Consider the following 27,459-nt stretch of genomic DNA (forward strand, 5'->3'; position numbering starts at 1 on the left):
TGTGTTCAAGTTGTGTCGCGACACCTGTTTTCAGTTCTCATGTGTATATACCTAGGAGCGGAATTGCAGGTTTGCACAGTAATTCTAGGTTTAATTTGCTGATGACTTTCCAGGCTGTTTTCCACATCAACTACCCCATTTTACATTCTTACCAGCAATGCATGAAGGTTCCAGGTTTTCCACATCCTCACCAACCCCCTCCAACCTTTTTTTTAAATTTTGAGATGGAATCTCACTCTGTTGCCCAGGCTGGAGTCCAGTGGTGCCATCTTTGCTCACCAGAGCCTCTACCTCTAGGGGCTCAAGCAATCCTTCTACCTCAGCCTTCTGAGTAGCTGGAAGTACAGGTGTGCACCACCACACCCGGCTAATTTTTGTATCTTTTTATAGAGATGGGGTTTCACTATGTTGCCCAAGCTGGTCTCCAACTGCTGGTCTTGAGTGATCTGACCACCTTGGCCTCTCAAAGTGCTGAGATTTCAGGTGTGAGCCACTGTCCCTAGCCACACCAACCCTTTTTTATCTTCCTTTAAAAATGTTTTTGGTCGGGTGTGGTGGCTCACGCCTGTAATCCCAGTACTTTGGGAGGCTGAGGCAGGCGGATCACGAGGTCAGGAGTTAAAGACCATCCTGGCTAACACAGTGAAACCTCGTCTCTACTAAAAATACAAAAAAATTAGCCAGGCGTGGTGGTGGGTGCCTGTAGTCCCAGCTACTCAGGAGGCTGAGGCAGGAGAATGGTGGGAACCTGGGAGGCGGAGCTTGCAGTGAGCCGAGATCATGCCACTGCACTCCAGCCTGGGTGACAGAGCGAGACTCCGTCTCAAAAATAAAAAATAAAAAAATAAAAAAATGTTTTTGATTCCAGCCATCCTAGTGGTTGTACAGCGGTATCTCGTTGTGGTTTTGACTTGCATTAGACGGCCCTTTTTAACATGTCACTGCTGTGCAGCAGTTTTTTCAGCATTATCTCCTTGATCTTCCAAACAACCTTATGAGGTAGGCATGTGCTCGCAGGTTCTGCTGAAGTAGACACTGAGGTCAGGGAGGTGAAGTGACCTGGCTGAGGCTGCAGAGCTGGTGAGTGTGGGGCTCAGGCTTGAATCCAGGCCCAGCAGAGCTGAGTCACCCTCTTAGCTGGATCTCTGTAGGTGTCCCAGGTAGTATTTTCGCTAGTACCTGAGGAAGGGCCACCTTCCCTGGCTGGGGGTAGCCTCCCTCCCACCCACCCTTTCCCGGCTGTGGACTTCTTCCCCTTCTTGGCTTTGTTTGTTTGGTGCTTTGGGGGAGTATTTTGATGTCCTTCTTGAAGCGACCACCAGGGGTTGCTGTGGGACTGAGGCAGTTCTGCTCAAGCTGCCAGCACCATCACCTGCAGAAGCCAGCACCCTGGATTTTCTGGCTCTTTCTCTATTCACTTCTTGGGTGCCTTTTTGGGTTCATACTGATCTGCTCTGTGGTCATGCGCAGGCTGTGTGAGTGTCATAAGTGAAGCAGAACCATGTTCTGATCTCACTTGTGATGCCCTGTCACACTGCAGAATGGGGCATTGGCTTCCCGTCTGACCTTGGGCCAGTGCCCTAAACCCTCTGGTCTTCAGCCTCCCTCTTGCTATGAAGCAGACGGCAGCATGATGGGATGCTCTTTCCAACGGTGTTAGGAGGAGGGTGTTCGGTACATGGACAGATGAGGATGAGGATGAGGTGATGAGGATGAGGATGATGGGGGTGATGAGGATGAGGGTGATGGGGTGATGAGGATGATGGGGGTGATGAGGATGAGGGTGATGAGAGTGATGAGGATGATGAGGGTGATGAGGAAGAGGATGGTGAGGGTGATGAGGATGAGGATGGTGAGAGGGATGAGGATGATGAGGGTGATGAGAATAAGGATGATGAGGGTTATGAGGATGAGGATGATGAGGAAGATGATGATGAGGATGATTGGGGTGATGAGGATGAGGATGATGGGGTGATGATGACGATGATGGAGGTGATGAGGATGAGGATGATGAGGGTGATGAGGATGAAGATGATGAGGGTGATGAGGAAGAGGATGGTGAAGGTGATGAGGAAGAGGATGGTGAGGAGGATGAGGATGATGATGAGGATGATGAGGGTGATGAGGATGAGGATGATGACAATGATGGGGGTAATGAGGATGATGGGGTGATGAAGATGATGGGGGTGATGAAGATGATGGAGTGATGAGGATGAGGATGATGAGGGTGATGAGGATGAGGATGATGAGGGTGATGAGGATGAGGATGATGGGGGTGATGAAGATGAGGATGATGGGATGAGGATGATGAGGGTGATGAGGATGAGATGATGAGGATGATGAAGATAATGAGGATGAGGATGCTGGGGGTGATGAGGATGAGGATGATGAGGGTGATGAGGATGATGGGGATGGGGATGAGGTGATGGGGGGATGAGGATGAGGATGATGAGGGGATGAGATGATGGGGGATGAGGATGATGAGGGGATGAGGGATGGGGGTTGAGGAGAGGGTGATGAGGATGAGGATGAGGGGATGAGGATGAGGATGATGGGGGATGAGGATGATGGGGGATGAGGGTGATGAGGATGAGGGTGATGAGGATGATGGGGGGAGAGGATGAGATGATGGGGGATGAGGATGAGGATGATGGGGGGATGAGGATGATGGGAGTGATGAGAGGTGAGGATGATGGGGTGATGAGGGTGATGAGGATGAGGATGATGAGGGATGGGGATGAGGGTGATGAGGAGGAGGATGAGGATGATGAGGGTGATGAGGATGAGGATGATGTGGGGATGAGGATGAGGATGATGATGAGGATGAGGATGAGGATGATGAGGGTGATGGGGGGATGAGGAGCTCTGTGGGTGGCGTGCTGCCTGTGTGTCAGGTGCCAAGTGCTTTGCACATGTCATCAGCTCATTTCACCCTCATACCAGCCCCCTAGGGTGGTAACTCTTTTATCCCCATTTTCCAGAAGAGGAAGGGAAGGCTCAGAGAGGTCCAGGAGCTTCTCAAGGCTACGCAGTAAGTAGGAGTGGGAGCCGGTAGGACTGGCTCCAGTCTAGCCAGTGCAGCTGCGGAGTCTGCGCGGCCTCTCCTAGCACTGCTGCTGCCTGTAGGAACCGTAATGGGTAGTAATGCCAGCTCATAGCAGGCCTGGCTGCGCCTGCCTGTGTAACTCATTGAGTTCTCACCATGGTCAGAATGGCGGCACGGCAATCAGCCCTGTTTACAGATGGGGAAACTGAGGCCTAGCGGGGTGAGGCTGCTCGGCTGTGCTTCCCTAGCTGGCAAGTCATGAAGGCAGGATTTGAACCTGGCTTAGGAGCTTGGAGGTTGCAGCTGGCCCGGGAGCTGGGGCCTCTCCCGGGTACGGAGTCCCTGGGGTGACTCACAGGAAATGGGTAGCAGCCTGACTTCCTGTGCGCGGCCACGGCCCGGGCTGCAAGGGGGCCTCCCCGCGCCCTGGGAGCTGCAGCCCTCCTTCCGCCTGCCGGGGTGCTCACCCCTCACGCTCTGCCTCTTCCCACAGCAACAGCTGGAGGAGGAGGCTGCCAAGCCGCCCGAGCCTGAGAAGCCCGTGTCACCGCCGCCCATCGAGTCGAAGCACCGCAGCCTGGTGCAGATCATCTACGACGAGAACCGGGTATGTGTCCCTGCCCCTGCCTGCTGCTCCCTGGTGTTGGCCATGAGGTGCTTCACAGGGGGCACCATGAATAGGGCCTCAGTGTTCCCATCTGCAAAATGGGGAGGGGGCCTCGCCACCCTCTCCCCCAGAGATGCAGGGTTTGTGAGTGGGTGGGGGAAGGTGACCGGTGGAAAGCCATCTGATGTGGCCTCTGGGCTGTTCTGCTCAGACACGCAGATGGGTGTGAACCGTGGCTAGCCAGCGGGATGCAACACAAAACGGAGGCTTTGGGCTCCAGGAGAGCACCAGGGTCCAGCTGATGGCCCAGGGTAAGGGGCTGCCACTTTAGGCACTCGTGCTGAAGAAATCCCTTTAAGGCAAAAGATAATGACGTTATGACCGCAGCAGTGAGCTTTCATGGAACAGCTGCTCCCGTCAGTCCTGGAAGGGCAGCTGCAGGTGTCGTTTCCATTTTCCTGAGGCCCAGAGAGGTTAAGTGACTTGTCCAGAGTCACACAGCTAGGAAGCATTGGACCTGGATTTGAACCTGTGGGCTGTCAGACCACAGGGCCTGAGTTCTCAGCACCAGCTTCCACTGACACTGGGCCCTCGAAGGGGCCTTTGAGATGATTGAAACACAGAGTCTGTAGCAGGCTGTGGAGGCCCATGGAGATCCCACTGGGGGCAGCTATAGGGGGTCTGGTCTTGGTGGAGGGGCTTGGGGTACCCAGAGCCATGTCTCCAGGGGCTGGACCCTAAGGGTCTGTGCACCCCGAACGTGGAACCTTGTGTCTGGTGAGGTGGTAAGCTCCCCGTCTTCCCAGGCAAGCCACTACCAGCTGGGCTTTGATGATTTACAGTCGACTTTTTCTAAATGTACTCAGGATCTGTGGATGTTGATCCCCTCCCTTGATGAGGAATCTGAGGCCCAGAGAGGGACTGGTCCTTGTGAAGCGTGACAGATGAGGAAACTCCTCTCCCTGCCTTGGCTTCTCTGGTTCCCCTCCTGCCTGTAGCCCCAGCCACCCTTCCCAGCTGCCTCTTCTGTAATATCTTCCTTGGCCAATCAGTGCTCAGAGTTGAGGTGGGGGTGGGGAGGCCTCTGGAGTCTGGTGGGTGCCTGCAGTAGCAGCCTGAGACAGGGAACTACTGGATCAACCGGTTTGGCTACGCCTCCACCTCTAGAAACAGCAATGTCATGCAGAATGAGACAAGCCTGTTTGGGGCCTGGGAACTGTATGCCTGGGTCAGTCTCCCACACCGTGGCCCCTCACCTCAAGTACCACTAGTAATAGTCATAAGAGAGCCCAGGGGCCACACGTCCTTCAGCCAGGCATCTTGAGTTCAAATCCCATTTCTCCCACTTCCTGGCTCTGTGACCCTGGAATGTTTTACTTAAACCTCCCTGTGCCTCAATGCTTCACAGCTTTAAAACAATGACAAGGATGGCATCACCTAGGACAGTTGGTGTGGGGATGAAAGGGGCTGATTTCCTAGTGCCCTTAGGACAGACAGTGCCTGGCACCAAAGAAATGCCAGCTGGTGCTATTAATTGTCATTATCATAGCTCTTATTTCTTCTTGTGATTGTTTACCTTGTACATTTAATAGAACAGTATTTGCATTTAGTAGAACTACTACTATTCTCTCCATTTTGCTCATCAAGAAACCAAAGCTCAGAGAGGGGAGGAGACCTCCCTGAGATTGCAGAGCAAGTGAGCTTTGAGCCTGGGACTCGGAGCCAAGATTGAGGTTGCTCCAGGAGCCCGAAGTAGAGGGGACATGGACAGGGCTCCTGAGAGTGTCACCTCTGCCTGCCCTCTCTGATCCTTGGTGGAGAGCAGGCACGGCTCTCTTCAGCAGCTCTGGAGGCCAAGTCAATGGCTGAGCACATTGCTGCAGTGCCTTGGCCCTCTACCTGGTACTCCTCTCCTTGCAGGGCTCATACTGTCACTTCCATCTTTGCTCAAGTGGCCCCTTCTCAGCAAGACCTGTGTCAACCCTCTACTTAATACTGAAACCCCTTCTCTCAGGAAAAAGGGTTTTCAGGATTACACCCATTTTCCTCCTTTGTGGCTCCTGATTCTCCTTAGCCCTTGTCCTCATGGGACGTGATTTCTAGTTTACTTATTTATTCTGTTTATTATGAATGGAAACTCTGTGAGGGCAGGGATTTTATTCTTGCCCACTTTTATTTCCAGTGGTATCTCCAGCACCTAAAACGGTGTTCACCACACAGCAGATGCACATTAAATAATTGTGCAAATGTTCAGGTGGCAGAAGGGGAGGGGAGATGAAGGCGAGTGGCCAGCTCTGGCCTGTGGAAGAGGCCTCTGGTTTGGGGGCGTGGGGGTTGGTGGGGACCCTCCACCCGGGCTGAGCCTCTGAGCCTCCAAAGCCTGCAGCCTGGTGTGCGGGAGGCCCCCAGCTGCCTTTGGCAGGAGCAGCCAGGACTTACCGCCTCTTGGGGGATCAGTAGGATTAAATTTTAATCTGCCTTCCTTTCCTGCTGGTTCCTGGAGAGATGGAGGACAAGGGTCTGTCTCTAAACGCCGAGCCAGCCGGAAAATGCAGCTTCCCCGCCAGGCAGGGCCCGCCTGGCAGTTCTGAGTGCTGGAGTCTGGCTCATTATCCATTCAGAGCACATTGGTGAGGCACCCGCTGAGCAAGGCTTTTCCCGCCTCCCTGCCTCGCGTGAGCTGCCTGCGTGGGCGGGGGCCGGGGCCGGGCAGGTGTGCACAGATGGCAGGGCAGCCGGCAGGGTGGCTGCAGCCTGAGAGCAGGAGCAGACGGGGTGGCCTGGGCCCAGGAGGGCAGAAGCATGACCTGGAAGTGAGCGCTGGGAAAGGCTTCTTGGTGGCAGCGGGTGGGCTGGAAGGAGGGCATTCGGGTGAGGGACATGGCACAGGCCAAGTCCCAGAGACGGGACTGGCGTCTCCTTTGATCTTCAAAGGTGGTGGGCATGAGGGAGGAGCCTGTTGGTTCCAGGACAACGCACACACTTGGAATCTGGACAAAACACACACACAGGCAGCACTAGCAACGTGTGGATACATAAGGGGTGTTTGTGCAGCGCAGGTTGCTGGTACTGTAGGAATTCAGGACAGAACAGGCAGAGTGGGCTTCCTAGGGGAGATGGGCCTTGAGCTAGGTTGACTAGGGAAAGGCAGAAGGCTGCTTCCAATGGAGATGTCTACGACTTATTGACAAGGTGAGGAGGAGGCAGGATTGATGGAAGCAGCAACCCCAGTTGCTGAGTAATGCAGAAATCAGCAGAAAACTCGGGTCCTTGTCTTCGAGTTTAAGCATCTTAAAAGGAAGGTGTTTCTATGATGTGATTAGGACTCAGTGTGTGCTCATGTGATCGGGACTGAGCAGGGCCAAGACGAATAACACCATCCACAGTCACCGTGAACGTGAAGCATTCAGTAGAGCCTTTTGGGGGTTTTGGCACTCCTCGTGCTTGTTTGTCGGGCCCAGCATCAGACCCCCGATTCAAGATTTTCAGAGCAATGCTTCAGACCCCATCCTGTGGCCCCAGCATCCTGTGCCAGGCCCCCACCTCTGGCCTCCATGCCCAGCCACCTGGTCATCAAAACTGCCCCCAGGGTCCAGGGGTTCTTTCGGATCATCCGTTCCAGCCCCGCGAGGCTGCTGCACGCGTCCTTTGACCTGCTGCTTTTCCTGCTCGTCACACACCCTGGGAGGGCTCTGCGCAGGGCTCACGGGCATGGGGCTCTGTTAGAAGATGAGGAAGCTGAAGCTCAGGGTAGGCCACTGCCCTGAGACACTGCTGCAGCCAGCGGAGGAGCTTGAGTGCAGGACTACGGGCTCGGGGTTTCTTGGGTGAGTAGGTGCTGCCCGCAATCTGCAGATGAGGAGGCCAGTGCGGCAGAGAAGGGGCTAGGATGGGGCTTCCAGGCAGGGGAGAGGCGAGGGAGTGGTCAGTGTCAGGTCTGTTTCTCTGCCCTACAGGACAGCCGCATATGGATGCGTGTGTGGTTTGTGTGCCTGTGGGTACACGTGCATATACGGATGGATGCATGTGTGCTATGTGTGTTGGATACACATGTGTGAGCATACATGTGTGCCTTTGGATGACTGTGCATACTTGTATGTGAATACTTAGAGTGAGAGCCGGCTGGTGTGGGATGAGCATGTGGTGATTTGTGCATTGATACAGTACACCTGTGTATGTGTATGCGTGCATATGTGCATGTGTGTGGACCTCTGGATGGCTATGTGCACATGTGTATAAGTATATATGAGTCAGCATGTGGGGTCTGTGGTTATCTGTGCACTTACACATCCATGCACACACACGTGGGTGCGTGTGTGTATGTGTGTGGGTGTAACTATGGTTGCTGTGTGCACATGTGTGAACACATGCATCCACGAATTGGCACGTGTGAGGCGTGTATGTAGGTATTCGTGTATCTGTGCACCTGTATGCATATGCATGTGTTCACACGGGTACGCGTTAGGCTGTGTGCATGTGTGTACAGATGGATGTGCGTGAGATGGCATGTGTGGGGCGGGTGCGGTTACATCGTGTGTTCACTTGGGTGCACGTGTGTGAGTATGTGTGTCTGCCTTGATGTGTGTGGACATGTGTGTATATCTTTGCACATTCCTAGATCTCGGCATGTGCACTTGGTCACGTGGGTCTGGTGCTCCCGTGCACCTGTTTGCATAGGTGACTAAGGACTTGTGTGCCCCAGCGCAGCTCCTAGGCGTTTTGGGCATGGGAGGTCTGGCCACACAGAGTCCCTGCAGGAGTGCCATTGCTTGAGTGATTCCCAGTTGCCTGGTGAGAGCCCCTACAGTGGGTGGACACCATGGTGAACAGGGCCCCTCACTGGCCTGAGTCCCTAGGTTCTCCTCTCCTCTCTGAGCCAGGTGAGCTTGGGCAGTGGCTTCTCTCAGGCTTGGCCACCTCCCCTGCAGCATCAGCCCCACCTGCCACCATCAGAGCAGAGAACTCGGCCCTCGCAAGGCCAGGAACATGGGAGGACGTGCGTGGGGGCAGTCGGGTTTCAGCGGGATTGAGAAAGGCCTGTTTCCCTTATCACCCAGGGTGGGGCTGAGTCCCCTGAATTCCAGCCTTCCACTGGCAGGTGTCAGCCCAGCATGAAGCCCTCCTCTGGGCCAGAGCAGTCCCTGAGTTTTGCCACCCTTGGGTGGAGTTGGTTCAGCTCTACCAAGTGTATCCTGGTGTCCCCTGCAAGCTGGGCTTTGGGCCTGCATGGGGAAGATGTGGACAGGAGCTCCTGTTGGAGCAGTGGCTGTTTGCCAGGACCAAGGGCAGCCAGGGAGCCAGTGTTGGGAGGTGGCCCCCAAGGGGGCCAAGGAGATGTACAGATATGAGCCATAGGAATATTGGGGTTGGGGAATGTTCTAGGTGGGAGAGGTTCAGGTGGGAAGGGTTTGGGATTTTGCCTAGAACTGTGTGGATTGGTGACCTCCTATCCAAGTGTCCTCTCTGAGCCTCAGTTTCCCCATCTGTAAAATGGGGCAGCCCTTGCACCCAGAAACAGATTACTGGGAGGCTTGGCAATCTTGGTTGTGGCTTGGAGAGCAGGGAGACAGGGCCTGCCCTCTCGGCCACCTCTATGGAGGAGGCAGAGAGGCCTCTATGTCCTTGGAAAGGCAGGCATGTCCGGGATGTGGACTGCTTCCCCCATGGCCCTGGAGAAAGTGCCTGCTGCCCTCAATCCTGTGCTGAGCCCTGCTGGACGATAGCAGCTTGGTGGCTGGTGCTGGCCTCTTCTGGTCCTGGTGGAGAGGCAGGGAGGCACTGGGCCAGCTGCAGCAACGTGGAAAGAGGACAGGGTTCTGGGCTGGGACCAGACAGCCTGTGGGTACAAGAATGCTTTGCCCCAGAGACAGCCTGAGTGAGGGAGCCAGCCGACCCCATTTCCAGGTATTTAGACCATTCCTGAGCATCCACTCTGAGCCAGACGCTGTTCCAGGCACTGTGGGTGCAGTAGAGAACAGAGCAGGTGCCTTGCTCTTCATAGAGTCCTCATCAGGGGGACATGGCCAGTAAGATAAACAGTGGGCTGCAGACCCTCCTGACCGCATGTGCTGTGAAGACAGCCAGGTGGGGAAAAGAGTGGTCGAGGGAGGTGGGCCACCCTGCTGCGGCGGGTCAGGGAAGGCCTCTCTGGGAAGGGGAGGCTGAATCAAGACACTTTCATACATACCTCTCTCCGCCTGAGCATACTGATCTGCTGTTACTGCTCTTAACCAACAGCTGTTGTTTGGGTTTATTCTAGGCAGGGGCCCGGTCTCATTCATTCCATGTCTCTCCACCGGTCCCAGCGTTTGGAAGCTGCCCTGCCCCCATGCCACCCCATACCCAGTCCTTCACTGGGCCTGGCTCAGGGGTTCTCCAGTCTTCAGTACCCCAGGGCAGACTCTTTCCTGCTTCAAGGGTGTGGCTGGGACACTGACTCTCGGGGTGATACCTGCCCCCATCCATCGGAAATACTAGCCCCAAGCCTAGGGGTGGCCCTGCGTGGGACCTGGCCCTTGGCTTCCTCCATCCGTGGATCCCGGAGGTCGTAAGAAGGGCTTCTTCCCTGTGTTTTGTTTTTGCGCCTCAGTTTCACCATCTGTGAAATGGGGCTACTCCTGCGTGTGCCTCCCGTGGTGCTTATGCGTGATTGAAATGTTAAGAACACAGCGTGTACCCGATGGTCGGCTCATGGCGGGTGCTTGGGGGAGTGATCACTGCTGTAATAGTTCTCCCCTGCTGTTCCAGCCCCCAGCCGTACCTTGAGGCTGCAGGTCTCTGGGTTTCGGCTCAGCGTGAAGGTGGCCAAGAGCATAGCCCTGCTCTTGGTGGGCTGGGCCCTGGGCTCTAGGCAGAGGCAGCTCTAGGTTCCGGCTTGAGCCCACCTACATACCCGCTGTCTTTCTCCGAGGGCTGGGGAGTGGGAGTGATGCTGACCCGCCATGCCCTCCCCTCTCTGCTGCAGCCGGGGAGCCTGGGCCCCTCCGCCCTGTGAGGAGATCTTGGCAAAGGCTGCGTCGAATTTTTGTTGGCAGCCACATTTCCCAGGACTCGGGGTCACCTACTTTTGGCCAATCTGGGTTTGGGGTCACTGGGGACAGTTTCAGTATGGTGATGGTGACTTCTGCAGCCTGTCCGCCTAGTCATTGCCAAATACTGAGTGGCAGCCCCAACGCAGCTGAGTCACAGCAGGGGCTCGCCCACGTGCCAGCCCGTGAACACCCATTTGCCAGTGCACACGCAGTTTAGCCTTGTGCAGGGGGTGCCCGAACCCACCCAAATTCTGCCCCTGCCCTCTGTCACAGGCCCCAGGAAGCCACCTTCAGGAGCCCCTCCACCCCCCACCTTCCTGTACCTGGCTGGCCTGGGCCATCCTCCAGGCCTCCTCTGAGCGGACCCTGGTGGTCCCAGGCTGGGGGTTGGCGGGCCTGGCCGAGGCACAACATCTGCCTTCATGCCGACGGCCGGGGTGGGGGCCCGGAGGTCCAGCCTATTGACGGAGTGGCCACTGAGCCCTGCACCACATGTTCCTGTTTTCCTAATAAGTCCCCACTTGTGAGTGGGGAGGAGGCGGGGAGGCCCCAGGGCAGCCCAGAAATAATCACATGATTGTGAAACACAAGAATCCTAGAAAGGGTATCTCTGAGCGCCTCTATCTCACCCTCCCTCCTCCTCCTCCTCCTCCTCCTCCTCCTCCTCCTCCTCCTCCTTCCCTCGCTGGCTGCACTAGCTCTGAGGTAATTGTAGACAACCCAACCAGCTTCCAGGGCGAGGGAAGGCATCTCAGGGCTGGCAGTGTCGGCTGGGCTGGCGGGGAGCGGTGCCCACGTCGCCGGGCCCTGGGGGAGCGAGGCCTGCGCGCCTGCCGGGGAACAGGCTTCAGTGGACCTGGCGCATTTGCTAAAATCGAAACTTGGCGGGCTTGCTGGGGCCGCTGTGGGGGTATTGAGGCCCCTCTGTGTTTTTTTCCAGCCTGGGGAGGGCCTGGAGAGGGCCCCAGGCCTCCCTCCCCCGTACTGAGGATCAGCATGCTGGACTGGGCTGGGCAGGTGCCCGCTGCTCCGGGAAGCCTCTATTTATAATCTGTGTTTTTTTGTTTTTTAAAAAAATTCCTCCTCTTCGCCATCACCCTGCAGAAGAAGGCCGAAGCTGCACATCGGATTCTGGAAGGCCTGGGGCCCCAGGTGGAGCTGGTGAGCTGGGGTACAGGGTCGGGGGCTCTGGGGAGGGCGGGGGTGGCTGGAGAGGTGGGCAGGGAGGCGGGAGGGTGCGGTGGAGGAGGAAGTCATCTATTGCCAAGCGCTGCCCAGGCGGCGTCCGCGGAGGAGGCAGGAAACCCACCTTCCTGATGAGAGGATGGCAGATAGCGGGTGGGCGGGCCTGGCTGGGCTGAGTGGGGGTGGGGAGTCTTGGCAGCAAGCGCCTGTGGGGCCACCTGCGCACTCCTGTGCACACCGTGAAGCCCGGCCACTTGGGCCGTGAGGAGAGTCACACACCTATAGGCCAACGCGTTTGCTCCAGCTGAGCACGGAGAGCCGGGTCTCTGGGTCACGCGATCTCGGTCCACTCCCAGGTTCGCTGCTTCGTGGTGGTGTGATCTTGAGCGGGTTTGTTACCGTCTGTGCTTCAGCTTCCTCATCTGTAAAATGGGAATCCTAACAGCACCTATTCCACTGGGTTACAGTGAGGAGGAGCTGTGTTAATGTTTGTCCAACATCAGGTGTGGCGCCTGCCTTGCAGACAGTAAGTGTTCGGCATTAGCTATGATGATGATGATGATGATGATGATGCTGATGATGGCTGTCACTAGTGTCCTTTTGCTGTGGAAAGACGCCATGTCAGCAGCAGAGCTGGAAAGCAAGTCCCAAGCCTCCTGGAGTCCCTGGGCTGAGGATGGGTGGATGCAGAAGCCCTAGCTCCCAGAGAACGGGCCACAGCCCCTGCCTGCCCCACAGCCATGTGTGCGCACTGAGTTGGTCAGCATGGATGGCCGTGGTGGGCACTGAAGGCATACTGCTACCCACATGTGTGCCAGATGAGGGAGAGTCTGTGTGCATGGTGGGCTAGGGTGTGCGTATGAGTGCGCCCAGGGTGCAGGTAAAGTCTTTACACTTTCGGCCATGTGTAGTGGCTCACACCTGTAATCCCAGCACTATGGGAGGCCAAGGCAGGAGGATTGCATGAAGCCAGGAATTTGAGATCAGCCTGGGCAAAATAGCAACATCTTGTCTCTGCAAAAAATTTAAAAATTCACCAGGTATGGTGATACACGCCTGTTGTCCCAGTTGCTTGGGAGGCTGAGGCAGGAGGATGGCTTGAGCCCAGGAGTTCAAGGCTACAGTGAGCTATGATCACACCACTGCACTCTAGCCTGGGCAGTAGAGTGAGACCCTGCCTCATAAACGAAACAAGTCTGACACCTTCAGAGTCTCCATCTAAACTCAATTCCACTGCATGTTTGCCAAGTGGCCTTAGGAAAGGGGCTGACCTCCCAGTACCACAGTGCTCTCTCATCTGGGACAGGCAGACCCTCTAGGGCCTCCTTCCAGGGTCTTCCCAGGATTAAAGGCAGTGAGGCCCATTAAAGGCTCACCTGGTGCAGCTCCTGGCCCCTGCGAGGCGCTCAGGAGTTGTGAACAATTTGGTGATGAGCTGCTCCCCGTGAAGTTTCTGCAGGCTGCTCAGTTTTGCACAGTGAGAGCTCCCCGAAGCCTGGGGTCCATCTGTTGAGGCCACTCAGGAACTGCAAGCCCCAGGCTCCCAGGCCCACTCAGAAGGCAGAAGCAGGGAGGGGATGGCAAGAGCCCCTCCAGCTCAGAAGCAGGGCCCAGCCGCCCACCTGGCCGGACTCAGAACCTCGCCGGGCTCCCCCATCCCTTCAGGGCTCTGCCCCCTCCAGGTACATCCTCGGGCCTGGGCGATCTGGGTGACGAGCTCTGGCCTGGGGTCGTGCTTCTCTCCGTGGAAGTGATTTCTGGGGAAGTTTTCAGCAGCAGCTGCTGCTTGCTTGTTTTTCTGTTTTGCAAACAGCTTTATTGAAGTACAGTTCGCACGCATGCCATTCACCCATTTAAAGCGTACGATTCAGTGGGTTTTAGTGTATTCACAGATGTGTGCAACTGTCACCACGGTCAATTTTAGAACATTCCATCATCTCAAAAAGAAACCCTTCTGTCTCTATGGATTTGCCTATTCTGGACATTTCCTATAAATGGAATCTTGCAATATGTGGTCCTTTGTGTCTGGTTTCTCTCCCTCAGCATCATGGTTTCGAGGTTCATCCGTGTTGAGCGTGGGTTGGTCCTTCATTCCTTTTTGTGGCTGAATCATGTTTTCACTGTAGGGGCAGGTCACGTGTTGTTTACCCACTCATCAGTTGGTGGACATGAGATTGTTTGCATATTTGGGGTATTGTGAATAAAGTTGCTGGAACATTAGTGTGCCGTTTCCATGCGAACGTCCGTCTTCATTTCTCCTGGGTGTGTACCTAGGCGTGGAATTGCCAGATCCTCTGTTAACCCTATGTGTAGCCCCTTGGGGAACTGCCTAACTGTTTTCCAAAGTGGCCGTACCATTTTACATCCCCACCAGTAAGCTGCCTCTTGCCTCGGTTTCTCCTTTTTTGCCAAATGGGGATGGCAGGGTTGGACGAAGTTCCCAACCATTTCCAGACTTCCAGGTCCTCCCGCTCCCCTTTCCTGATTGGTCCCCGGGGGCTTCCTAGGGGAAAGGGCCTGGAGGCCCCCGTGTCTTAGGGCCTGAGGAACACAGGCAAGGAAGCCCCTGTCCGTGGGAGTCTGTGGGCGGTTGGGGGTGGGCAGCTGCTGGTGTCAGAAGCTTTGGAACCAGGGGCCCCACAGTGAGTCTTCTCTGGTTCTTTGGAGACAAGGGGATGGGGTTGTCTCCCGCTTGGGGATCTCAGAGCAGAGGCTACCAAAGGGCTGATGGCACAGGAGGCTGAGGTCTAGTGTCTGGACTCTTGAAGGCCCCTGGCTTGGTGCCAGTCAGTGGGGAAAGGGAGGGCGCTTCGCAGAGCTGTTGCCATCCCATTTTCTGGATGAGGCTCAGCAAGGGGAGTGCCTTGTGCCGGGCCACACAGCAAGAGATGAGGTGGGGAGGTGTGCTGAGCCCCGGGGGGAGCGGCTGGCCAGTTCTGCACAGATCTGCCAGGCCTGAGTGGCCACAGGCATCCTCCAAGCAGAGGCAGCTCCGTGGTACACCCTCTGCAGGGGCCTGTCTACCACCTAGGTGCCAGAAGCCCAGACGAGGGACGGCCTGAGGACCCAGGGGCTGTGGGTCACAGAGTCCAGTTCCCAGGGTGTCTTCCATCAGAAGCTGCAGTTCCAACGCCCCTCCCCTCGGCAGGGATGGATCCCTGTGGCCTCCCTGGAGGAATGTGCATTGGAAAGGATGAAAATAGCAGCAGAGGTGCTAACCAGGGGTCTGGGGCTCCGAGATGGTGGGGTACGGCCCCTTCTGCCCAGCTATGGGGCCCGGGCCAGGCTGGGAGCAGGCTCGGTGGTGGAGGGCGCACCGCCCAGCTGTGGGGCCTGGGCCAGGCTGGGCGCAGGCGTGGTGGTGGAGGGCGCGCCCGGCGGCCCCGACCTCTCTGCTGCTTTGAGTCATTGCTTCCTTCCTGTTCCAAGGCGTTATTTTAAGAAGCTGGTGTCACCAGCGGGTTGAGGGCTGGGGCTGACGCTTCATTTATTGCCAGCTCAGGCCGCCTGGGACTGTGGCTCTTCCTGGTGGCCCTGCTGGCTGGCTCAAAGCCCGAGGGGGGCCGCCTCCTCCCTGGCCCCTGCTGGCTTTCTTAGTCACCACTGTGCCTCATCTTTGCCTAGGCCCTGCGTCTGGCACCTGCTCCCCTTTGCCCTCTTTCTGCCCTCTGAGTGGCTACGCCTCTGATTTTAGAGGAGACAGAGGCTGAGCAAGAGAGAGCTAGACCCTGGGGCCTCCTGGGTGCCACCCCAGCCTCCACACTCATCTGGGCCTTGATGTCCTCACTAGCATGTGTCCCCACAGGGGTCATTTCTCCCGGGAGGATAAGGCCTGGGGATGAGGGACAGGGGCCATCCATGCCCCCGACCTGTGGCTGTGGAGGTGTCTCATGGCCCCATGTGGGGACCCCGCCTAGCCTGGGCTGGGGAGCCGCCAGGCCTTTGTGCAGCCCCCTCTGCAGAGGGTGAGGGGGGTGCTGGGGAGTCCCCTCGGGCCCTGTGTCCCCTCAGCAATGCGTCTGCCAGGACATGTCACTGTCCCTCCCTCCCCCAACCCCCTTCTGGGCTTTCCAAGATGGCTGGCCTCAGCCTGTTGCTATGGCGACACATAGCATTCGAGCAGCCCTGGGCCCAGAGCTTCCCCTGGGCTCCTGGGGTTCAGTGGCCTCGGGGAGTGGCTGGTGAGTGCCTCCCAGGGGGCAGCCCCTGTTTAGAGGCGGCAGCACCCACAGTATCCTCAGTCTTTCCGGGCCTTCACCTTGCAGGCCGCTCACCGATGGCCACCTTGAGAAGCAGGGGCTGTGTCCCTATCTACAGGGCATAGGAGGAGGCCACCAAGTGGAAGTGGCCTCCCTCCCCGGTGGCTTCGGTGGGTTGGAGGCTGACCGGGCTCCTGCTGCCCCCGGGAGCCTGTCTTGTGTTTCTGTACCCGCCCTGTGCTGCCGAAGCACTGTCCCCTCTGCCCACCACTCCCTCCCAGGGTTGTGTGTGGTGGGCTTCCAGTCCCCTTCTGACCCCTTCGGCTGTTTGCTATCTTTAAAACCAAAACAAGATAAACACTAAATTTCACCGAGTCTGAAATTTTCTGAGCTATCCAAAATTTCTGTGAAGTAGGTCCTCTTTGGTCTACACCCATGTTCCAGATGAGGAAACTGAGGCTGGAGTGTTGAGGGCACTTGTCCAAGCTCACAGCTAGCGAGGCAGGAGCCACCATTTAAACTGGGGCCTGTTTCCAAAACCCGAACCTTTAAGTGATGTCCACTTGCACCTGGCCTGCATTTGATTGGCATGTGGGGAACATAAAGGAGCCAACGTGTTGCCCTGGGTTACAGCATGGGCATCTTGATAGGGCCCCTTGCCATTCCTGAGACAAGGACTCGCACCCTCTGCAGGGATGCTGCACCGCACCCCTTCTTTCCACTGGAAAGTTCTGCAGTGAGTCTGACCATGGACTCTCTTGTTCCTCTGCTCACTTCTCCCTCTTGTTCAAACCTCCAGGGTCGGGGTGGGGAAACTGCCCTCTGTTCAGGGCTGAGAACCTTGGGAGGGGAGCCTGACCCGGCATGGGGAGAAATGGCTCATGTCAGCTGCAGGATGACATCTCTGTCCCCAGGAGAGTAGCTGAGCAGGACCCTGGAATTGCCCTAGTCCAGTGGTGAATTCCCTAGCAGGGTATCTGGGGCTACAGGGAGAAAGGCGACATTGTCACCAGCCAAGACCGTCTGTGAGGCTCTGCAGAGCTGCAGCGGCCCTTCTCTGGGATGGGTGGGCGGGGATCTGGGTGGCCCCTCTGCTGGCGTCATCAGGAGGTGTGTTCAGCTCTATCCCCAGGGAAGAGACTTGCGTGTCCCTTCTGTTGCTGCAGCCCTGCCTCGAGGCTGCAGGACTCCACATCTCCATCCTTACCCCGTTCCACCTGATCACTCATACTGTGTACCTGATCTTCCCACCATCGTCACCCGTGGCCACCCTGGGAGGCTCCTGCTGTGTGCGTGGGTGAGGGAGAGGATAGGAAGAGAGGGAGACAGACAGAAAGACATACACACACACACACACACACACACACACACACACACACAGAGGCTCAGGCAGAGAGGGGAGCAGACTCCTTCCTCCAGCACTGGAGCTGAGAGATGGGCTGTCATTCAGGCGCATCTTGTACCAGCTGTGGGCAATGTTGTAAGCTCTTAAGGACTCAGTTTTCCTGTCTGTACAGTAGGGGTGAGTGTATCAGTTATGCAGTGCGGTTACATGGCCACTGCTGGGGCACAAAGCCGCCCCACATTTAGAGGCTTGAAGCAGCAACTGTTTACTGTTTCTTATGAGTCTGGAAGGCAGCTGAGCATTTCTGCTGGTGTGGACTCAGCTCTTGTACCTCCGTGGCCAGCGAGGGAGTCAGTGGGCCAGTGTTGTAGCTCAGCCCAGGCGGGGTGGCACTACTCTGCTCTTTGCCTCTCTGCCCGCTTCCTGCAGGCCAGGCTAGGCTCGTTCTCTTGACAGAAACAGCAGAAATGTGAACTCTCATCATCAAGCCTCTGCTTTTGCTGAGGGTGCAGTGGTTCCACTGGCCACAGCAAGGTCATGGGTGGTTACAGGGAGGCGTGAAAGGTGGGTGCCATTAACACAGTCACTGCTCCCTGATGGTGCCAGCCTCAGAGCTTAGCATGCACTGTCTCGTTTGATCTTTGCAAAACCCTATGAGTTGAACCCCATTTTATAGATGAGGAGAAACGGAGGCACAGATGGAGACCCAGCCAGAAAGCACCAGAACCTGGACTTGAACCCAGGCTGTGCTCTTGGTTGCTAAGCAAGGTTCTTCCATCTGGGAGGGGACATGTGGCAGCTGTCTGGGTCCCTGCCCCCATCACAAATGCTGCAGTGCTTTCTGCGTCTCCTCGTGCACTCTTTGAAGCTCTGTGCTTGCTACCTGTGGGCCCTGCATCCCTTTCTCACGGCTGTGTGGGATTTGTGGTGTAGCTGATCCCTGATCTCCTTAGCTGCTCTTCTGGTGTTGGACAGCCAGCTTGCTTCTCATGGGCCACTGTGAGCAGTGCTGTAGCAACATCCTAGCACCCGGATCCTGGCAGAGCACAGTAGGCATCTGCAGGAGCACAGGGGTCAGAGGCGGGGGCGTCGGTGTTCGTCACCAGGCAGTGGCTACTGTCTCTCTGGGGGACGTGTGCCCATACACCATGCTCCCACCAGCTATGTGCCAGCCTTCCTGTCACCCCAGACCTCACCAACACTTGGCATTATTCAACGTTTTTGTCTTTGCTTGTCAGTGGGGGTGGAGTGGTGTCTTGCAGCGTTGGGACGCACATTTCCATGGTGAGCTGGGAAACAGCGGCTTTCCGTGTTCGGTGGCCAGGGCCAGCCTCTGGGGTGTGTGTGGGTTTGTCCTGGTGTGCTCTGGGCTGTGGCCCCTTTCAGGCCAGCGCTGCTGAATGCCCCGCAGAGCAGCTATGACAACCTTGGTGGGGGCGGTCACCGTACCCACAGCTGTGCCGGAGGAACCAGTTTCAGCCTGTTCCTGGCTGGGGCTATGTGCTGGGTCCCTGTGTTCCGTTTCATGCCTGCCCATGGCTGAGCCCTCACCCAGAGGACAGCTCCTCTGTGCCAGGCCTGGGGCTCCTGCCGGTGGGCTCTGCAGTGGCCAGTGGCCAGCCGGGCTCTGACGCGCTTCTCTCTCTCCCTTTGCAGCCGTTGTACAACCAGCCCTCCGACACCCGGCAGTATCATGAGAACATCAAAATGTGAGTGCTTGTGGGTAGCCGTGCAGACACACGGGGGCAGGGTGGGCGAGCAGGCTCTCAGCGGCCTGCATGGGATGTGGGACGTGGGCTCTCTGTTCCCATCAGGGGCTCCTGGCCAGGGCCAGGTGCTCCCAGAGGGGACAGGAGACAGCCCTAGGTGGCACCTGGGGTGGGGACGGGGAGCAGAGAGAGTGTCCCTCTGAGGTTTCGGGAGACAGGCCTGGGTTTGGGAGGGTGGGCGAGGGAGCTGCTGGTGTACAGCTGGGTCTGGAGAGACGGAGGTCAGAGGTCCCAGTCTGTGTACATCTGCATCCTGTTTGAGCAGGAGGGAGCTGTTGCGGTCAGAGGGCAGCCAGCTCAGGGAGATGGGGAGTGGCCTTAGTGCAGGCGGGGCCTGGTGTTTTGGGCTCTGGCATAAGCATGTTTGGAGTCACCTGGCGTCTGCACAGCGAGGCCCCTCTGGCACAGCCCACTATGGGGCAGATCAGAGCACTCATCCAGGCCCCGAGGCTTTGGAGGTGGCCAATGTGATGTATTCTAATGATGGGGGCCTTTTCCCAGACCGAGGCTGGGAGAGAAGAAAATGTCAATTAAGTGCCACATGCCGCTGGGTGGGGCAGTGCTGGAGGCTGGTACCATTGTATCTTCAAGCAGGGTACAAGGCATTGAAGGTGTGGCAGCTGGAAGGAGGCTGGGTTTTTATTGGGATGCATTAACAGGAGCATAGATTGCTGGGCTGAGGAGGGCATGTTATCTCATGTTTGTGCCCAGGAACCCAAAAGGTAAAAGGGGCTGCAGATCTTGCCCCTTGAGGAACATGTGCTGGTAGGTTGGAGGCGAGACTCTTCGGGATCATAGCTGTTGAATGTTCGAGGTTTGTCATGGTTAGAGGGTACATGCATTTGAGTGTGGCTGCAAAGGGAGGCATTTAGCTGATTCAGTGGGTAGTTCAGCCTGGTCCGATTGTTCAAGCGTTCCTGGGATGGAACTACAGAGTGTGTATGCGGTGATGAGCTCCCCGTTCCTGAAAGCATGCAAACCTCCTAGTGTTTTCACGCATCTGCTGGTGCTGGACTAGTCGACAGGGAGATCGCTGCTGTTGTAGTTTCCAGAGTTGCATGACTGGTCCAACCTCAGGTGATCAATGTGGCCACCCTCCTGCAGCATCATTGTTGCAGCAGCCTAGAAAATCTCTCCTTGCTAGTTGAGGCCCTTGGCCTTCTGGGGTTCAGGAGCACCTGACAAAGATACTTCCTTCACCAGCGTGGCTGGTGGGGGGTCATCCTCAGCTAGTGGCCAAAAAGGGCTGCAGAGTGTCAGGAAGGGGCATGTGTCCTGCGCCAGGGGTCCTGGGCTGGTATGGAATGCCCATGTCAGATGCAGCCTGGGCTCCTCATCGGCCTGGTGGGCTTGTTCATTGCCCGGGCTACCCCTGTCCCTTCTACAGCTTCCTGGGACTTGCCTTGCTCTGGGGCCCCTGTCTCGGGTGGGGAGCCACAGATGGAGGGGTGCTGAAAGCAAGGGGGACGTTCTTAGGACCTCATCACAGGTGGGTTAGGGGATGAGGTCCTAAGACTGAGTCCGGGCTGTTTGGGGGCATTCCCTCATTCATTCACCCATCTTACTGAGAGCCTGCTGTGTGTCAGGTCCTGTTCTAGGCCTTGGCCACTCAGCCTTGGATAAAACAAAGGCCTCACCCCTCATCAAGATTTGTCCAGCAGTGGAGACAGAACCAGAATGAGTTAAGTAAACAAAACAAGAGAATGTCAGCTAATCCAGCTGGGTGCAGTGGCTCATGCCTATAATCCCAACGCTTTGGGAGGCTGAGGTGGGAGGATTGCCTGGGGCCAGGAGTTCGAGACCAGCCTGGCCAAATATAGCAAAATTGAAAAGAAATTAGCTGGGTGTGGTGGCACGTGCCTGTGGTCCCAGGTACTCAGGAGGCTGAGGTGGGAGAATCGCCTGAGCCCAGGAGTTCAAGGCTGCAGTGAGCCGTGATTGCACCACTATACTCCAGCCTAGGCGACAGAGCAAAACCCTATTTCTTAAAAAAAAAAAAAGAAAATACCAGCAAATCTAAAGTACTATGCTCACATAACTGTACTATGCTCACATAACTATCTTAAGCTCTTTATGCCTTCATATACCTAGTTATGATTTTTTCTTCTTAACATAATAGTTTTTGATAGCCATATTATTATACTGACAATTTTACATAGGTTTTTTCACTTAAAGTGAGCGATATTTTAAGCTGAATAATATGGATGATTTCAGGTAATAAAGACAGCCGTACAATCTAAACAGAAGAGGAGCAAGATACTCATATAGATAACACCAGCAAATAGATATTGCTTCATCTTTGTCTAAGTAGAATAAACTGTAAGCATATTCAAGCCAGTGCTATATTTGACATCCTATAATCTTTGTCAGAGAATGGCTGTGCTCTATCAAAGTACATTTTGACTAAATAGGTAGCCACCTCACTGGATTTGTTGCAAATCTAAATCACAAACAAACATGTTTATATTTAAAACAAATAAATGTGCTGGGTGTGGTGGCTCATGCCTGTAATCCCCGCACTTTGGAAGGCCGAGGCGGGCAGATCACTTGAGGTCAGGAGTTCGAGACCAGCCTGGCCAACATGGTGAAACCACATCTCTACCAAAAATACAAAAATTAGCCAGCTGTGGTGGCGTGCGCCTGTAGTCCCAGCTACTTAGGAGGGTGAGGCAGGAGAATTGCTTGAACCTGGAAGGTGGAGGTTGCAGTGAGCCGAGATCACGCCTCTGCATTCTAGCCTGGGCAACAGAGCAAGACTCTGTCTCAAAAAAAAAAAAAAATATATATATATAATATAAAACAGATAGACGAATAATTAAGATTTCCTACACTGTAAGGAGTCCATTTCTGTTAGAACAACCTTTGTGTGTAAATTATTGGAACTGATTTGTCTTTAGAATTTTAGTTTTTTGGATATTTTCTACTAAAATTATCATCCCTTCTATATTTTAGATTTCAATGCAGTTATGATTAACTTTCATTGTGCAGTCCATTCATTTTTAAAAAATTCTATGACTCTGGTAAGTGGAGTGATGGGAGAGAAAATGAGGGGGTGACATTAGCCAGAGAGGTCAGGGCAGGCAGTGACAGTTGAGGGGACCCTTGGAGGCTGAGCAGCAGCCGGCTGTGTGGACCTCCGGGGAGTGTCCCAGACAGGTAGAACAGGAGGTGCAAAGGCCTCCTTGAGCTGGCAGGGGTCACAGAGAAGGCTGGCATGGCCCGAGGAGGTCGGCGAGGGAGAGGAGGGCACAGGCCAGGTCACAGGGGGCTGGTAAGGAGTTCCGGCTTTATTATCTGTTGGAAGGGAATTTGGTGATGAAGTTTATCCCAGGAAGCAATGTGATCAGATTTTTGTTTTAAAAGTTCGCTTTGGTGGCCGCAGGGATAAAGGACCTGGGGGTAGGGGCGAGAGTACCATGGGAAGGCCCCTGCAGGAGCTGCTGAGGTAGGTAGTGAGCACCCTGTCACTGAGAGGTATGCAAGCTGAGAGAGCATAATGTTCAGGAAATCTGCAGTGCCCAGGAAGCTGCCCTCAGCAGCCTCTGCACCCTGCACTCCTTGCAGGCTCTGATGTTTTGTGACTCTGCTCCTGCTAGACTGCAGAAACTGTCTCGTGTCCAGTGTGGACATGGGAAAGGAGGCCCTGTGCAGGCCCAGTCCCACCATGTGGCTGAACACAGGGGCCTCAAGTGGGACCACAGCGCATCCTGGCTGTCTGACTAGCTGTGTGTCCCTGTGGGAAGTCATTTGACCTAGGGCTCAGTTTCATACGTGATCACTGAGGTCAGTGCTCAGCGTGTAGAGCACATACTGGGTTTTTGATTCTTCTTTCTTTTATCTACAGAAACCCAGACTCACTCATTCATTCATTCATTCATTCATTCAACCAATATTTACTGAGCATCTGCTACACGCCAGGCACTGTTCTGGGCGTCCAGGACATAGCAGTGAACGAGGCCTGACATTCTAGTAGGGGAGGCTGATAAGAATAAATACATTGTGATAAGTGACTGCTGCCATAGGACAATGAGATGATCCAGCCGGGGTCAGGTGGGTGCCCAGCTTCCCCTGGAGCAGCCTCCCCCACGCTCACGGCTTCCTCGCCCCTGCTGCTGTCATTGCTTCAAGGTGGGAGGTCGTTCCCTCCCCTGAGACCTTGCCCCGTCACTTTAATTTCTCTGTGTCTGCATGCTGGGGCCGCAGAGTGAAAGTTAATTTCACGCTTGACTTCCTGCTGCACAGACGATTTCAGACGCGCTGGAGTCACCCGTAGCCGCCTCCGCTGCCCTCCCACCGCCACCTGCTTCGGGCGCTGTTGGTGTCCCCTCCTGCAGGAGGGAGAGCTCAGACCACCTGCGTGGGGCTGGGGCAGCCCCAGAGGAGCAGGAGATGGGGTCTCCACCGAGGGATGGGCCCCACCCTGGGCAGGACCCTGCGGGAATTCCCGGGCGTCTGTGGAGCCCTCGTGGGATGTGGTGAAAGGGTGTGGGGCCCGGGGGTGAGCAGCAGCCAGCGCCCAGGCGCGTTCCGCCTCTGCTTGCCCGGGGGTTGCCCTGGTTCACTGGTCCCCTCAGGCCTGGAAGCCTGCTGGTTTCTTCTGTTGCTCGTTTTTCTTTTTTCGCAGGCTGATTTCTTCCCTCCTGCTGCCTCATTTGGGGGTCGGCTGATGGGAGCTCTCAGACCCGGGGCTGTGCAGGTGGAAAGGGGGACCAGTCAGGACCCAGGTTACTCTTAGCAGGTCTCTGTGGTCTCGCTCAGAGACATCAGATGACTCCCCCAGGGTCACGCAGACAAATTCCTAGGCCAGTCCTAACTGCACATCCTTCCAGCTTCCTCTCCTGGGTCTCTACTCCAGACCCTGCCCCTCCCTAGCTGGGTGACCTTAGGCAAGTTACGTCACATTGCTTGGCACTGTCACAGCTTTTGGTTGGCACTCAGTGATCAGGAGGTTCAGACCATCACCCCAACCCACAGTCTCTTCCCAGGGTATCCTGGCCCTGCACGGCTGCCTCCCTCTTCCTCTCCTCCGCAGCTGGGGTCAGGCGCTCCCTGAGCACCCCTTCTGCCCCCTCCAGATTCACTATTGCTGCCTCCCTCCCTAGAACCCAGGGCTCTGCTCATTTTCTTCTTCCCACCCCATTCCTCTGCTTCTCCCAGGCCTCAGCTCAAACCTCCCTTCCTCCAGGAAGCCTCCCCTGATTGCCCCAAGCTTTCCTTTTCCAGTACCCCATAAGCCCCAGGACCAGTCCCAGCCAGGGTCTGACCGGACTGCCCTGGAACAGTCTCATAATTCCTGCCTCCTTATCCCAGCCTCCTACGTCCTGCTTCTCCTTCCCAGTGCCCTGGCAGATGACAAGACTGGGTTTCCTTATAGGGGGTGTGTTTTTAAACCCTGACTTCTTTGCACTCCATGAATGCCTCTACCGGCAAACTCATCGCCTGCTGCTTGGCCCATGCCTCAGAGCCCTCCTAGAGACTGTGGTCTTTACGTTTGCCGGACAGAAGCTCAGCAGAAAAGATTTGTCTGCAGTACAGTGTTTGCATCTTCATTGCCTAAACACTGCTTGGAACAAAATAAACACTTAAAAAAAGTTTGCCAGAGGAATGTTGAACACGTGAGCATCATAAACCGGGAGTCTAGGGGACTGCAAACCCGGGTGGCTGCCTCCAGGAGCGGGAAGGAATGTCTGAGTGAGGAGGGCTGGTATGAGGCAATAGGGAGTAGTAGGGCTGAGGAACGGGGAGCTTGGTGACCTTTGAAAGGGGCAGCCAAGCCTCAGTTTCCCAGCCTGTGGCCATGAAGGGGTGTGGCCCAATGGCCTGATGTTTTCAAGAGAAGCTTTAGGTTTGGCTTTTTGTGTAACAGCCTCTGGTTTTCAGTGCTGGCAATGAATTTAGGATTTTAGAAAGCGCCGGCCAGGCGCGGTGGCTCATGCCTGTAATCCCAGCCCTTTGGGAGGCTGAGGCAGGCGAATCACAAAGTCAGGAGTTCGAGACCAGCCTGGCCAACATAGTGAAACCCCGTCTCTACTAAAAATGCAAAAATTAGCCAGGCATGGTGGCACGCGCCTATAGTCCCAGCTACTCGGGAGGCTGAGGCAGGAGAATCACTTGAACCCGGGAGGCGGAGGTTGCAGTGAGCCGAGATTACGCCACTGCACTCCAGCCTAGGTGACAGACCGAGAGACTCCATCTCAAAACAATAAAAAATAAAAATAAAAATAAAGCACCATGGCCCAACACGACACCCTCGGAGGCTGTCTCTGGCCTGTGCACTGTGCGATTTGTGACCTGCGGACTTGACATGTGTTTGCGGACTTGACATGTGTCCTCTGGCGTGGACGTGGATGGCTCTGGGTGGCAGGCAGCGTCCTTAACCAGGGAGGATTCACACCCTCAGTTGCTGCCCATCGGTGGTGAACGGACGGCTGCGTGCACATCACCGCCACTCCGAGGCCTCATGCTCACCGAGTCATTTTCCAGCTGTAGTGACGGCCCCACGGTTTGTGGAAGATCACATGCCAGACTAGCTTCTCAGCGCTGCCTTGATACTTGGCCATGAACGGGGCTGCTGAAAATGGCAGGAACTTTTCCATCACAGTACTGGAGGCCAGCACTTGGAAATCAAGGTGCTACAGGGCCACGCTCTCTGGAAGGCTCCAGGGGAGGCTCCTTCCTTGCCGGTTCCAGGTCCTGGCTGCTGCTGGCCTCCTTGGCGTTCCTTGGCTGGGAGATGCGTCACTCCCGTCTTTTATATTCGTGTGGCGTTCTTCCCGTGTCTGTTCGCATCATCTCCCCTCTGTGCGCGTCTGTCTCTGTGTCCAAATGTCCCCTTTTCATAAGTCACTGGATTAGGGCCCACCCCAGTGACCTCATTCTAACTTTTTTCTCACTCTAAAGACCCTGTTTCCAAATGAGGTCATGTTTTGAGGTGCTGGGGCTTAGGACTTACACATATCAGGGTGTTTTGGGGGAGTGGTTGGGGGTGACATTCCCACCTGTACTAGGCAGTGTACCGCCTGCAAACCCCAAAGTCAACATTGTATGGTCTTCACCATAGTGTTTCAAAGTGGATTCTCTCTCTTCTTTTGTGGGAAGGCGGGACTATTTATTTTGAAGTAACTAGATTGTACGTTGTACAACAGAAGAGTTGCAAATACACTCTGGAGAGTTTCCACGCACACTTCACCTGGCACCCCTCAGGTGGACAGCTTATATCGCAGCAGAGAAGCAGCACAGCTGGGGCCTGCTGTGGTGGCCCACGCCTGTCATCCCAGCACTTTGGGAGGCCCAGGTGGGAGGATCACTTGAGGCTAGGAGTTGGAGACCAGCTGGGCAACAAAGCAAGACCTCGTCTCTACCAAAAAATAAATTAGCCAAGTATGGTGGCATGTACCTGTAGTTCCAGCTACTCAGGAGGCTGAGGCAGGAGGATTGCTTGAGCCCAGGAGTCCAAGGATGCAGTGAGCCATGATCAAGCCACTGCATTCCCGCCTGGGAGACAGAGCAAGACCCTGTGTCTAAAAACAAAAATCAAAACAAAACGAAACAAAATACTAAGAAAGAAATAGCAGCACATGACCCTCCACTAAACTACCAGCTGTCTTTGCATTTTCACCCGTCTCCCCGCCAACATCTGTTTTCTGGTCCAGGATCTGATTCAGGTTCTTACGTGACATTTGTGCACGTGTCTCCTTAGTCTCCAGCCCGTGACAGCTTCTCAGCCTTGCCTTGTTTTTCACAACCCCAACACTTTTGAAGAGCACTGGTCAGGGCTTTCTTTGGCAGGTGTTTCCTCCTGGTGAGACTGGGACGGTAGGTTTGGGGAACACCAGGAGAGGTCAGGGGGCTGCGTAATGCCGACGTGATGGGAGCTCTGCCCTAGGTCTCCCCTGTCGCCTTAGAGTTATCCCTTCTTTGCTCTGTTCTTTGCTAGGGAGTCACCAAGTCCCACCCACCTTCCAGGGGAGGGGAGTTACGCTCCGCCTCCTGAAGGTAGGAATATAAAGATTTGTGGAACCACCACCATGATTCATTCATACTTGAGGGGAGATTCTTTGAGACTGTGCAAATTTCCTGTTGCTCCTTAAAATTTTGCTAACCAATTTAGTTAGCATTCATCCCCGGATCTTGCCAGCGGCAGTTGGGTTATTACTGCATTCTAATGATGATTTTCTATTTCCCTCATTTCTTGGACATTTATTCATTGGAACTCCAGAAGAAAGATCTGTCCCTTCTCCTCCATGCATTGATGTATTGAGTCATTTGTTTATAATC

The 27,459-nt window shown here is 55.4% G+C and overlaps 1 protein-coding gene across 1 annotated transcript in view; it reads left to right on the forward strand.

Moving 5' to 3' along the window:
* NCOR2 (nuclear receptor corepressor 2) overlaps positions 1 to 27,459 on the forward strand; it is a 166,272-nt gene that overhangs the window by 25,368 nt on the left and 113,445 nt on the right. Inside the window, 3 exon segments of the mRNA XM_033220138.1 lie at positions 3,540 to 3,653; positions 11,789 to 11,845; positions 19,070 to 19,122. Of these exon segments, the coding sequence (XP_033076029.1) occupies positions 3,540 to 3,653; positions 11,789 to 11,845; positions 19,070 to 19,122 (224 nt within the window).

This window comes from Trachypithecus francoisi, unplaced genomic scaffold, assembly GCF_009764315.1.
Source record: "Trachypithecus francoisi isolate TF-2019V2 unplaced genomic scaffold, Tfra_2.0 Lachesis_group11, whole genome shotgun sequence".
NCBI classification, from domain to species: domain Eukaryota; kingdom Metazoa; phylum Chordata; class Mammalia; order Primates; family Cercopithecidae; genus Trachypithecus; species Trachypithecus francoisi.